Source organism: Thermobia domestica, chromosome 6 (assembly GCF_964235325.1).
Source record: "Thermobia domestica chromosome 6, izTheDome1.hap1.1, whole genome shotgun sequence".
In the NCBI taxonomy this organism is placed as follows: Eukaryota; Metazoa; Arthropoda; class Insecta; order Zygentoma; family Lepismatidae; genus Thermobia; species Thermobia domestica.
In genome coordinates, this window is record NC_137459.1 from 170,871,531 (window position 1) to 170,885,646 (window position 14,116).

Below are 14,116 nucleotides of genomic sequence, written 5' to 3' on the forward strand. Positions count from 1 at the left end.
GTACCTCAGTAGAACCTAAGATTTTAGAAGTGAGTACGACAAATCATGACAAGAATTATAACAGTTGACTATGCTTTGATTGCTAAAATTATACAATTCGTCAATACGAATCAACATACAGCTATTTATTTCCCTTATCTGTTTAGACGCATTGTCAGACATAATGGCTACTTTTTTCTTTTTCTCTTTTTTAAAAATAGTATATAGATGCATTCACGAAATAATTAGATATAATTTACAAGTTTTGTTTTGCGCTTGCGAAGACAATTGTTTGAAAATGTTTCCTTATTCATGAACACCTGCTAGATGAGAATAGTAGCTTGCCAAATTTACCACATACATTTTCTAATTATAGAATTACAAGAAATGCATACCGATTTATGCTGTGAAGTCTTTATTAATAATGCGAGTGCTCTAGGACTTTTTTCTTAAAAAAAAAAAAAAAAAAAAAAAAGTGATTGACGTAGAAAAAAAAATTAAACTATTTACTCTGTTGAAATATATAGCATAGTCTTATTATTATCCTCTCATTTTCCTACTTACTACTTTCACCATTTTCTAAATTTATAAACACCAGTCACAACGATTCAGTCTCTCGACATTAACAGCAATTCTACTACAATAATGTGCTCATTCTTGTCAGTTTATTTTCTTTTTTAAATTATCTAACGATAACAATAGGATACAGTCGCCCGTTTTAGATACTAAACTATCACCTTGCTTTGAGCAAATACTGAACTTTTTTTTTTTTTTTTTTTTTTCAAGAAAAATCTGCACTATCAACTGTGCATATGGTATACTTACATACATACATACATGAGTGAACACATCAATTTACAATGATGGAAAGATTACGAAATTGAAACTTCACTTTTCCTTTTTTCTTGCATTCGGATATGAATGAATGTACAGTACCTTTGTTTACTCTCCCCTTTTTTGTCATTTTGTGTTAACAGATTTTTTCCTCCATCATTGTGTGCATTGAAGTTACACTCTCTGACTGTTGTTTGTACTTAGTATGCGAATTAATATTTTACCCGTGAAGGGGGAAGGGGAGGGGAAAGGAGGTGTTTTAGATCACACAGAATTGATACTGAGACAAAATAGTCAATTTGAGAGCATCAAAAGATAAATATACAATCTTTACGTTATACACAAGGGATTACCTGAATTGAATGGTAGATAAATTGATAGGTAAAGTTAAGTAGATAGACTTAGGTACTCTTTAGGGATGCATTCAAATTTCAAAAGTTTTAACTTTTGAAAAACGTTTACAACTTCTACTGACTTTCCTTTCACTTGTCAGTTATATTCGTCGCTTTTATTAATTCTGAAGAAATACAATTAATTAGGGATGTAATTCATAACATGTAATTTTACTGCCTCTGCAGAACTAGAATCAATCATCGCAGCTAAAGAAGAATAGAAAAGAGATGTATAAGTTCACAAGGAGTATGAGATATCTTTCAATTAATTCACATACTACTTGTAGTCATTCAGTTTGACAACTTCTTTTTAAAAATGCCCAGACGAGCATCCAACAATGAAATGAATTTAGTTCCACTCATACATCTTATTGTTTAATTCAACCACTCACCCAACCATCCAGGAAGTACAATCACTTCATAACATGAAACAAAATTCACTGAAAATATTGACGTCACATTGAGTGACTTTTTAGTGGACAGTGGAATGAAGAATAATACTAATGTTAAACTTAAAAGTTCGTATTTAGTTATCCTGGCGAAATATCAAATATTTTCATATTCTATTCTCACATATGCACACAAACACAAACATACACGGACATACACTCATCAACACACATACTTTACAAACATATGAAGGATTGAAATGAAACAAACATTTTTCCACAAAGAACAAGATGTTAAAGCACAATTTCTCTGTACCACTATTTCAGAGAACTGGATATTATATATACATGCATTTCGTTAACTTATGTTTGAATAATAAAAATATATATATTTTTTAAAACAAGTTAATATCCAAACACCAAACATTCACCACAATATAAACCTAATATATCTCAAGAAAAGCAACAATGAAATTATCCTTCACAGCCTTTCTTGGACTTATCATCTATGCTCCATAATTTATTCTTTATTAGCAAATAAAAAAGTAATACTGAATGAACGCAACTAGAAAGATAATCTGAAAACCGATTTTCATTGTAGCTATTTTTATTACATTTAAAAACTATAAGCTTTAAATCAATCAAGTCTTTTTTATATATATAGTTATACGCGTGTAAATACTTGGTTAAATCATAATAATTTTATTGTCATATATATGCCATATAGTTTTAAGTATTTACTACTTTCAAATCAATTACGTTGCACTGTAGTGTTACGTGACGTGAACCTATACACTATGTTTTAGCACTATCTTACACATAGCAAATTAATAATCATTAACATTTATGTACACAGCATATTCTACATAATATTACTTAAAAGTAGGTGCATTCATATATTCATTTTATCTTACCCTGAGCCGTAAAATTTTATAAACTACAACAACTAAAAACATGCTACATTCCACTCTAAGAAGAAGAGAATGTATTATTGTTACTAGGCTTCTAAACAAATAATATTTATTTGTGTAATATGTTAGTCTTGTTATGTAACATTCCCGAACACCATTTCATAAAATACTGGAAATTCTAAGAGTATGGATACAAAATAAAATGATGGTCGTATAGTTAATCGTGTTGCCTGCTTCTACACATAATATCAACAATAACAAACAAAAAAAAAAAAAAAGGTAAAATCTAATTCACGTGTACAAATCTATATTAGGGTATCTTTCTATTTCTTCAAAACAGAAAGATACTTGTTTTGCCTTGCCTTAACACTGGCATTCTAACCAGAAGGTACTTCATTATATACCAGAATTCGTGCAAAAGAATTCAAAGGATTTAAATCAAGTACAAATATGAGTTGGAAGATTTTTTAAGAAGTTTTCTAACAAGCAATGGAATGTGAGCAATGTACATGACACACACGAATTTGGCAAATTCTTTGCACAGAGAATGGTTTAAAAAATTGTGCATTGGGAACAAATCACGTAAAGATACGTGGTCTAGGATGCAACAAATTTAGATACTCAGAACCTCTTGTTTACACATACATATTTGAACTGGAAGTTACTATTCTTCCACAATAACTCTGCTAAGTTGTTAAAAAAAATCGTCTCTTATTGTACAATGCCTCAATGAATTATAACATTTCTTTAAGATACTTTATTTCTGATTCTGTACTTTTCTTTTGGACCCTATCATTATTTGGCACAATACCTCTTTTTCTCTTAAAGGCTGGCTTGTCTTTGTTTCGTTACACGTAATTCTTGGCTTAAGTACGAACTACTTTGAGGCATTCTTGCATCAACATACAACTACTGGTCCCTCTAGTTGCTAATTGTAACAAAATAAAAGGAAAAGAAATACTAATGCAAGCAACATTTTGTTAAGGTATTCACATTAAAAATGGAATTTATTCTTGGATGATAACTATCTATTTTGCAATACTTCGCATTAGAATGTTGTTTAAAATGCTCTGTTTAAAACAAATATTGCACATTTTGTAAACTATTTCTTGCTGATAGTGTTCATACCGACTCACAACAATTTAGGGAACACATGGTGCAGGACTTCTCCTCCATCGTATCCTCCATTCCTCTGGCAAACACATTCAGCAATTGACAATGAACCCTGAAAGACGAGAAGAGATACATTAAAAAATATAATAAGTATTGTAATATTTCATTGAAAATTGTGACTAGGGTAATTATGTGGCTCTATTTTCGTAGTCTACAACTACTTTTTGTTCTATATAATTATGCTTCAATTTTGAAAACTTAAGTTCTTCAAGCGGTGGTGATTCCAGGAAATGACGCGGGGCTATTTTCCCCGAAGTAACGAAATTTCATCCTGATCTTTGATCGTGCTCAACGTTCGTTATCGGCATTTTCGCAGTACTACTTTCACCCCCGTACATTTTACTCTCCTTTTACTGGGAAATCTGAAATCACTATTCTCTTCAAGTGTAGAAATAATAAGTTTTTAAAAATAATCAGTTTCGGATTTTCGACTACGCAAACAACGCAAGCTGACTAGGTTAAAAAGAAAATGAAACAATTATTTTCTCAAAATGATTATTGTAACGTTTTATTCTTTGTTTGATTTAATACATTTCATTAACAAACGTAACTTTTCTGTCAAAATGAGTTCACAGTTCACACTTAACACTGGTCAGGTAGCTCTGCGTATCGTAATTTATTAAACTGCTAACTCCAAAGGTACCTTTAATAATAAAAAGGCAAATGTACTGTAAAACAGTCTGCAACTCAAGCAAAACTGTCAAGATACTGTGTCGATTTCACTTAGTGTACAGTTTATCACGAGGTGGGCGAGGGACGTCCGGCCATAAATTCTGTGGTTTGGGTCTAAAAGGGCCAATGTAACTTTTTGGCAAAAAGGAGATGTTCGTCAAATTCTAACGCCTATAAATGGATATTTTCTTGTGCAAGAAAAGCAAATGTTAATATGAATGGTATATATTCCAAACTATTTCGTGTTGACATTTGCTCTTCTTGCACAAGAAAACATCCATTAGACGATAAAATTGAAGAGTATCTCATTTTTACCAAAAAGTGACATTGGACCTTTTAGACCCAAGTCTCAGAATTTTTCAGGGCTGCAAGATGTCTAAATCCGCCACTGAACATAATCATAGGTACTTTATGGCCTTCCTTTTCAAACGTTTAGAATTTATTTACGTTACATCCGTAACTACAACAAGTGTCTAACATACTGCATGAAATTCACGTCTGTGCAATTAATTCATATACGGTATTACATGTAGAACATTCTCTACTATTTCCATTTACGTTTTACATAACAAATATTTATACCTTTGAAAATATAGTAACACAATAATATAGTAAGCTGGTATTGTCAACTACCTGAAGCTGTGTCCTGGAGGGTGCCTAAATTGTTGCCAGTTTAATTCGGTGAGAAGTTTTTCTTGTGTGTGTATATATGTTCCAGCATAACTCTGGAACCCCTGGAGTAATTTCAATAAAGCTTGGTACACATACTACCTACAATCTTAGAAAGCATACTATGGGAATAAGGCCCCTAGCACACCTGGGGGAGGGGGAATTGGAGGGAGGACATAAAATAATCGACAACGACGGATATTAGTATCAAATATATAGTTTTCGGGGTCGCTGAAGTGAATAGTGACACCCCGATACAGTTTAAGTACAAGTTCAGTACCCATTGGCACGGAAAAGGGGAAGTGCTGAGAAGAGGTAAAAAATAAAATGTCGGAAACGACCGAGATTAGTATTGAATCATAGTATTCGGGGTCATGGGAAAACGACTGTTCCATTTGAAATTAATTTTGAAACTAAAGCTCCTCAAGCTGGGATTTTATCACATAACTTTGATTAAAGGGCTTACTCTAGGGGGATAGGATGTTTCAAAATGTCTGCGAAAGGTATAATATGTTATGAAATTGTATCATTACACTTTCATTAGAACGCGTATCTTGACGTGGAAAGGGATTCAAATAGTTTCCGAAAACATATAGTAATGATTTTGGTAGAGTCAATAATGGACCGAGATTTATCCCCTTCACCAATTTATTATAAAAATTTGTTAAATACAAAACGTCTATGATTACAAAGACTAAAATAGTGTCTATCTCGTTATATCCAGAGAGGTGTTTGCACGGTGCCCCTTGTCTCAAGGCAGCTTCGCGAGGCTTGGTTGTAGTAAGGATCCCTAGTCCAGTGCGACCTCGGGTAAGGATGGGTGTACCCCTAGTCCAGTGCGACCTCAGGGCGGTGTAGGTGATTTGATCAATTGGACGAATGATGCTGGGTCCCTAGGTGGTCTGCCTTTTATCTGTCCCCTTCGGGTCGTTCCGTGAGGTCCGTCTTCTTTCGGCGATCCTCGGTGCCTTTCGTATCGGCTTTTCTTTTGCTCTTCTGTTTATAATCAATAGCACGTGTTGTGTTGATATGTGCTCTTGTCCTGATGTAGGGATCCTTACACAATCCACAATGGAAAAAAAATAATCTGGAAGATTATTTTGGAGAAAAACACATGATTGTTATTAGTGAAAGGTAACTGCACCACAACACTGACACACTTGAGATACTGTTTAGACACTAGAAAACACTATGAACACTATAAAATACTGGAAAAATTACTATAAGAACACTTGCTGCGAAATATACATATAATGGTAATAACACTTTTAGTTCTGTTCCAGCTAACAGTATCAAAGCAGTTTATCACTTCCCTCAAAGTGGGTAGAAGTGATATCACTGTGATTAATAAATATATACTAGTTTATGAAGGGTTGGTAACTATGATTATGTCATAGCCGGTATTGGTAGTCTATATCGGTGGAGTCTCCCTTTCGTAGTATTAGTAGGCGCCAGTGAATTGGGTCTTCCTAATGGTGAAGATATGTATAGTCAATTGGTTTAGTTTTGTTTTGTAACGGGACTTATGAAAGATGAGGCACAAATTAATTATTATGAGAACAAATGAAAGGAGAAGAATCGGTTTTGGACTATGTAAACTTTACTTTCAAAAAAAGAAAAAATAGAGAATGTGAATTTCTGGTCACTCTGAATAATGTAGTCAAGAGCCTGAGTTTATGAACATCCTGTATAAGGATAAAAATGACGTAATAAGCATTCAGGTACTTCGTATTGAAGAAGTGATGTTGGTAACAAGAAAGCATTGTATTTCGACCTTCCAAGGTTTAATGACTTTTGAGACTAAAAAAGGAGAAAAAATGTTGATCTTGCATTTTGCAAGAAGAACGGAAATATTAATGTAGCGAAGTTGAATAACAGAATGAGATACACCTTATAATTGAAATAAAGAAGTGCAGATTTATGCCAGTGCATGTTTTTTCGTTTCTTCTGTTGGTCTTTCTTCTGTTCCCGGTAAGTACGAGGAATTTTGGTAAATTCTTCTTCTTGAAATTGTTCCTCTTTCTAAATTTTGTATACCCTCAGTTTGGTCCTCGTAAAATGGTTTCAAACGGTCCACCGCAATTTCTTGAATTCTGTCCTTGAATTTAGATGGTAATTCAACTCGATATAAATTTGAATTAAGTTTCTCTAAGATTCGTGACGGGCCTTTATAGTAAACGGTAAAATGTTCAGGTAAACCAATCTTTCTTGTGGGATAATATACCTAAACAAGGTCCCCTGGATTATAAGTTGTCTGTCTATGGTGCTTATCGTAAAACTGCTTTTGTTTGTTATACGCCTGTTCCAGGTTACTTCGTACTTTCTTCCTGATGGTCGCTAGTTTATCTCTGTCAATTTGTATATGCTGCCTTGATTCGAGTGTACATTCTGTTGGGAACCTAGGTTCGTAACCAAACAATAAGAAGCTTGCTGAATATTTGGTCCCTCCTTGTACGTAAGTGTTGATGCCAAAAATAACTTGCGGTAACCATCTTTCCCAGTCCGTATGGTGTTCTTGTACGAAAAACTTAAGACAATGCTGTATGGTTTTATTCGTCTGTTCTAGTAGTCCTATGGAAGCACGATTATATGCGGGTGAGTACTTATATACGAAATCGTACTTCTGTGCTAAATTTTGTAAACGAGTCGCTAAATGTGCTGGATGTCGGTCCCAATACAGCGTTGTAAATGTTCCAAATTTGAGGATAATATCATGTTCCAAAAATTTCTCTGTTTTCCACGTTTATGGCGGCTACTGTTTTTGCGATCAAATATCGTGTAGCTAGTTCCGTGGCTACTAGTATGTACTTATTTCCTCCTTCTCTACTTGGAAAAGGCCCTATTTCGTAATATATCCATGTCGTTGTTATCTCTCCCACCGGGTGATGTAGTAGTTCGGCCTGCTTCTTTTGTGGTAGTTTCTTTAAACGTTGGCAATCCTCGCATGCGCGTATTTTGTGAGCAAAATAATTTTTGAGATACGGCATATAAAATTTCTTGACGGCGGTTTGGTACGATTTTGAAAACCCAAAATGCGGGTTGGTCGCCTGGCGGTGGAAGATTGTGAACCACAAATTGGCGAACGACTTCGGTATACATAGAAGGTGTAGTAAGCAATAATCAGGGTGGTTTTGTTTTCTATATAATATGCCGTTCTTGATACAAAAAAAACTTGCTGATCTGACTGTGGAGATCTTGTCCGGTTCGTTTCCCTCTAAGACAGAAATTATGTCTTTGCAATTGTCATCTTTACGCTGTTCTCTTGCGGGCTCGTTACCTCCTGCTTCTATGATATTAACTTGAAGACTGTTTGATTTAAATGCATGGTAGTCTTCACTCTTTTCTACGTTATTTTCTTCTTTTCCCTTGTCTTTCCTAATATCTTGGGTTTGTTCAAGCCTATTGATTATATCTGCTGGATGTTTGGACCCTGGTAAATACTGCATATTAAAATCATAGTCAGCTAAGACTAGCTTATATCTTGTGTACTTTCCGACTTTATCAGACTGTGTGTTCATCGTTGCTATACACTTTGCGTCTACGTATAGATTGAATTTTCTAATTAGTAGAAAGTAGTGAAATTTGCGCAATGTGTATTTGAGAGCGTACAACTCTTTTTGGCATATGCTAGCTTTCTCTTCCCTTTTCGTTATACTTCTAGAACAATAGGCAACAACTTTCTCAGTGTCGGTTTTTGGGTCATAGCAAGCGAGTACTCCTCCTACATGAATTTGACTACTATCGATATAGACGCGGATTTCTAGCGAGTCATCAAAATGTACGAGCGATGGGGCGTTTAAAATGTCTTCTTTCAATTGTTCAAAGAGAACATCATCCTTCTCCGTCCATTTAAATTTACATTTAGATGTTACTAGCTGCTGGAAAGGCTCAATTTTTTCGTAAAGTCTTTGATGTGCACCCTAAGGTATGAACATAGGCAGATAAAGCTTTTGAGAATCTGCTTAGTAGTCGGTCTCTTAAAATTTCGTATCTTTTTGGCTATCTTTGGAGATATTTTAATGGATTCCCCACTAACAAGGTGTCCTAATACGTTAAGTTCCTGGTAGCCAATGTGTGTTTCCTTGGGTGATGCTTGAATATAGTGTTTCCTAAGCTTCTGAAATAGTTATTCTAAATCCTGCAGGTGCTGTGGAAAATTATATGAACTGGTGACAAGGTCGTCGGCAAAATTTGTAATTATGTCTGGTAGTCCTTCCAAAATCATCCTAGTAGCAAGGGACAAGCTTTGACTCGATGTACAATGGCCCATCGTACACCTAAAAAATTCGTATGATTTTCTACTATGATTAAGCTCGAAAGTCATATATTTACAGCTCTTAGGATGCAACAAGATTTGCAAGTAGGAATTAGAGAGATCGACAGTTGTTATGAAGGTTTTCCCCTTTATAGAGTTTAGAACGTCCTCTGTTAGTTGAAATGGTACTGATAAATACTTGGTATAACTGTTATATTTCTGTAGATTGAGAACTATTCGAAATTCTTTCGTATTAGGCTTCTTGAGCACAAGAAGAGTTGAAGAAAATTCATTATTGTCAGTGGGCTTGATTATTTTTCCCTTGATAAGGTGAATCGGTTTATCTACTTGACTTCTAATATGTAATGGAATCGGTGGGAATACGGCAGATTTAGAAATCCTAATTTTATGAACGTATTCCCTAAAACATCAAATGTCGTCAGGGGCATAGGTAAAAACGTATCTATATTTAAATAATAAATTATAAATTGCTTGTTTTTGCTTTCTGCCCAGGTCGATATACGTGAAAGAGCTCTTTATTGAAAAGTGTTTTTTGTGTATTTTAGGCGTTCTTCCGTTTCCTCTTTTGTCTTAAATTGATACGCTTTTTCTAAAAAATTTGGTCCTTCTAAGGCGTTGAAAGAGATTTCGTACCCCTCCTCAAGAACCAGCAATGGTGTACTCCTTTTTAAAGTGAAGCTATTTCTATTGGAATTTGAAATTAGAATTGTCATTTTGTCTCCTTCTATCTTCTGATCGAGGGCATTTAACTTATGTTTCTCACGTGTTCCAGGAAGCAATGATACATACAAGAATTCTTTGTCAGCTACTTTTTTCTTTCCTGCCACTTGTATGAATGTATGAGAACCTGGAGGTAAAGTTATTTGCTTAGTCATGTATAACAGTTGTGGTCTGTCTGCGATACTATCTGAGTCGTAAAAGCTGACAGTGTATTTTCTTTGCTCTCAAGTGGTAGCTGTGGTTTTCTTGGACGTTTAGAAAAGGAGATTGTATTCTTGTTTAAATCGATGGTGGAATGCGAATGTTGGAGAAAGTCAATTCCTATAACTATTGGCATTGTCTTGTTAATTACTCTAAAGTAATGAGTAAATGTTGTTTGACCTATTTTAAACTTTGTTAATGCTATTTGGTTCAAACGAATATTATTTCCTGAAATTCCTTTTACTATCGTCTGAAATGGAATTAGACTTGTCCCAGGGGGTACGGCTTCAGCTGGCTAGAAGGACACCGTACTCCCTGTGTCTATTATCACATTCTGAGGGCCTGATTTAGTTTTAGTTGTTAAATGCAACATATTTTCGTCCTCTAATTCAATATTTTCCCGTCTTTCTGCCAATTGTCCTGATTGTTCTTTTATTACAGGAATTTCGTAATTTTTGCCAGTTTCTCTTTCGTCTCCCAGTTCCGAGTGATGATGACTATCGTCCCCTTGTCAAGGGACTGCCTTATGCGTCTTTTTGACGCTTGTAACAAATAGATGCATCATACCCCCGCTTCCGGCATATCGCGCACACCAAAATTTGATCTTTCGTCGGTGTAGCCTGCTGATTGTTCTGGGTTTGTTCCCGCTTTTCTTCCCGTTATTATTGTTATTTCTCCTGTTTCCCTGGTTTCTGTAATTCGTCTGGGCTATCACCAGTGACAATTCTGCAATTTTATTGGCCAAAGTAGAGAGGTCATTTTCTGGAGGATTTTGCTCATGGTGGGGAACGGTCTTAGGTTCTTGACTTGCTGTTTGAAATTCTTGAGGGTTGGGTTGAGAAACCGCTATGGAAGGATTAATTTGTTGTTGATATGTAGGTATATATCTGTTCATCGGTTTTGTAACAGGTTGCGTTTGCACAGGATAGGTATGGTGACATAGCTGTTGTCCAGGATACATTGTCTTTGGTTCTGTTGGTAAGCCATAGGATATATTCTGCGGGTTAGGTATATGATTCTGGACGTATAACATGTGTAATTCTTGTGATAGCTCTGCATGCTCTCTTTTTCTTAGAAGGTCATTAGCGGCTTCCAAAGTGTTTAATTTAGTCTGTAGAGCTTCTACCGTTGCAAACCTTTCTAATGCTATCTTATCTTTCGTTCTTCAGTCGCTTCCGATATTAACTGCCTTATTGCTCGAAGCTTATGTAAAAAGTATGAGTCTATGGACTCATCCATTCCCTGTTGAACCTCGAACAATTCCTGTTCTGCTTTATACGATGGGACCTTTGGCCTACATAATGCTACTAACTTAGATTTTAAATCGTCATAGGACATACTATCAAATTGATTCTGGTTTTTAAGCTGTAACACGAGATCTAGTTCTGTGCCTTGTAAATATACTGGTAGAATTTCCTTCTTCTTGGCCGGTGACAATGATTGCATGGTTGCCATATGGTCGAATAGCATAAAAAATCTGTCCGAGTCTTCATGTACGTGTCCCGCATACTTCGTCAAATGTGGCATGTTAAAGGATATATTAGATGCACCCTCTGTCATATTTGTGTTATTCTCTCCTGATCTGTATGTTTGTTTACCTGATCTAGTTTCCGGCATAAATCGCACTTAATGAAAGTAAGAAAAAAGGGAGGGAGGGAGTTTATATAAATTTTAGTTGAATTTTGATAGCAATACTTAGATAAATTTTGATACTGACCTTGCGCCTGTTAAAAAGTTAAGAAAAAGAGCGTCCCGTAAAAACTCCGGTGCCTATCATCATGTAATGATTTTGGTAGAGTCAATAATGGACCGAGATTTATTCCCTTCACCAATTTATTATAAAAAAATCGTTAAATACAAAACGTCTTTGATTACAAAGGGTAAAATAGTGTCTATCTCGTTATATCCAGAGGAGAGGAAGTAGGTGTTTACATGGTGCCCCTTCTCTGAAGGCAGTGTCCAAGGCACCTGCCGGTTTTGGTGATTCTTGAAGGATAGCCCCCTCAGCTCAAGACAGCTTCGCGAGGCTTGGTTGTAGTAAGGATCCCTAGTCCAGTGCGACCTCGGGTAAGGATGAGTGTACCCCTAGTCCAGTGCGATCTCAGGGCGGTGTAGGTGATTTGATCAATTGGACGAATGATGCTGGGTCCCTCGGTGGTCCGCCTTTTATCTATCCTCTTCGGGTCCTTCCGTGAGGTCCCTTTTCTTTCGGCGATCGTCGGTGCTTTTCGTGTCGGCTTTTCTTCTGCTCTTCTGTTTATAATCAATAGCACGTCTTGATTTGACATGTGCTCTTGTCCTGATGTGGGGATCGTTACAATATTATCCCTGTACGGAGATCGGGCATTTCAGCTAGTTTATATATAGAAAGATGAATTTAACTATAGGCTTGATATGTGTCAAGTAAAAAAGTTAGCCCACATTGAACAACTCTCATTTGGAAACACTTTTGATGCTACGGGACAAAACTTCTTAAGCTTCCTTTTCCTTAGTACCCCTTTATGTACTTCAGAGTCTCTCTCTCACTCTCTCTCTCTCTCTTTCACTCTGAGTTTGAGATAGATAGAAAGATAGCTAAGTTAGCAACATAGAAGCAGAGAAAAAAATGAATGGCTAAACTATTTGGCACATCAGGCCGGGACTTCCCACCCCTATCACACTGGATTTACTGAAAATTCTTACTGCAGTTAATAATAATAATCCTAAAGCTATTTTAGTAACATAAGCAGCTAGATGGAAAAGGAGTAAAATTAAACATTTACATAGTTAAAAACAACGAATTGGATATTAGCTAAAGGATGATAATTATAAAATTACCTGACGCGAGCATTCGGCTCCCACACGACTTCACCGTCACAGTTCCACACACTTACTCCAGGTATCAGTTTTGGAGGCGAAACCTCTGGCTGCACGATAGGAGCAGGAAGTGTTCGGAAGGTGAATTCTCTAGCACGGTGAACTTCCACAAAAGGTAGATCAAACTGTGAAATAATAATGAAACAGAAACGTTAAACCTGTTTGTAACTATAATATGTATCTTGTTGCTTTTAAGGAAAATTTCCTGTTTTGTACTAAACTCATTTTCGTAATGGTCAGAAACTTATGTATAAAGAAATATATATTATTTCAACGGCGCAAATAAAGCAAAAAACACTTTAAATAAATAAATAACAGCAATTGACCACAATTATCTTTTAGAAAAGATTAACTACTATGATATTTCACACACCTTTATGACCATGACTTCATCTTTATGACTTTATTATGCATTGAAACTTTTCAAGTAATATCAGACAATGGAGACCATCTATTTGGATTGATTTGCCTGATGACAAAATGATAGATCTTCGAAAAGGACAAATTGTTGGTGTGTATGTAACTAGAGAATGTATAAGGAAAACATGTACTTTAATAGTTTTACTTAAAGATATGGTGTTTATAGTTACGACAGCTTACGCACTTATAAGGCAGTATTGGTACAGTCTTAGGTAACGAAATAGACAGATCGGTTTTCAAGAGCAACATATGTATATATATAGTAAAGTGGCTCCAATAAAATACGTTTTTTCGAATCTCAAACCTACGAAAAGAATTCTGAACAGAACGAAAAATTAAAATTCATAAGAGAGAAACAATTATTAAACTTCTGATGATGCACACAAAGATGAAAACAAATGCCAGACTGCAAATGGTGAAATACATCACTTGTCAGATGAATCACTCCCTAAACTATTTTCCATCCTAAGTAGCATAATATGTTAGGATTGAATAAACAAACTTGTATCTAACTCACAATGAAACCATCTTTTTTGTAGATTTAGACAACTACTTATGTTCCCCGCAGGTTCAGTTATCACCTTAAATTAGGATCAGTTCCAAGAAATATAAATACGTTTTGGG

General features: G+C 35.4%; 1 protein-coding gene across 2 annotated transcripts in view; it reads right to left on the minus strand.

The window, feature by feature from the left end:
• Positions 1–436: 436 nt before the first annotated feature.
• The window catches only part of Cerk (Ceramide kinase), a 273,545-nt gene continuing 259,865 nt past the window's right edge, over positions 437–14,116 (minus strand). For both annotated transcript variants that reach the window (XM_081762378.1, XM_081762377.1), the window contains exons 7-8: positions 13,034–13,197; positions 437–3,730 (exon numbers count right to left, since the gene is read on the minus strand). In XM_081762378.1, coding sequence (XP_081618504.1) covers positions 3,628–3,730; positions 13,034–13,197 — 267 coding nt within the window. In that variant the 3' untranslated portion in view covers positions 437–3,627. The remainder of the gene's footprint in view (positions 3,731–13,033; positions 13,198–14,116) is intronic.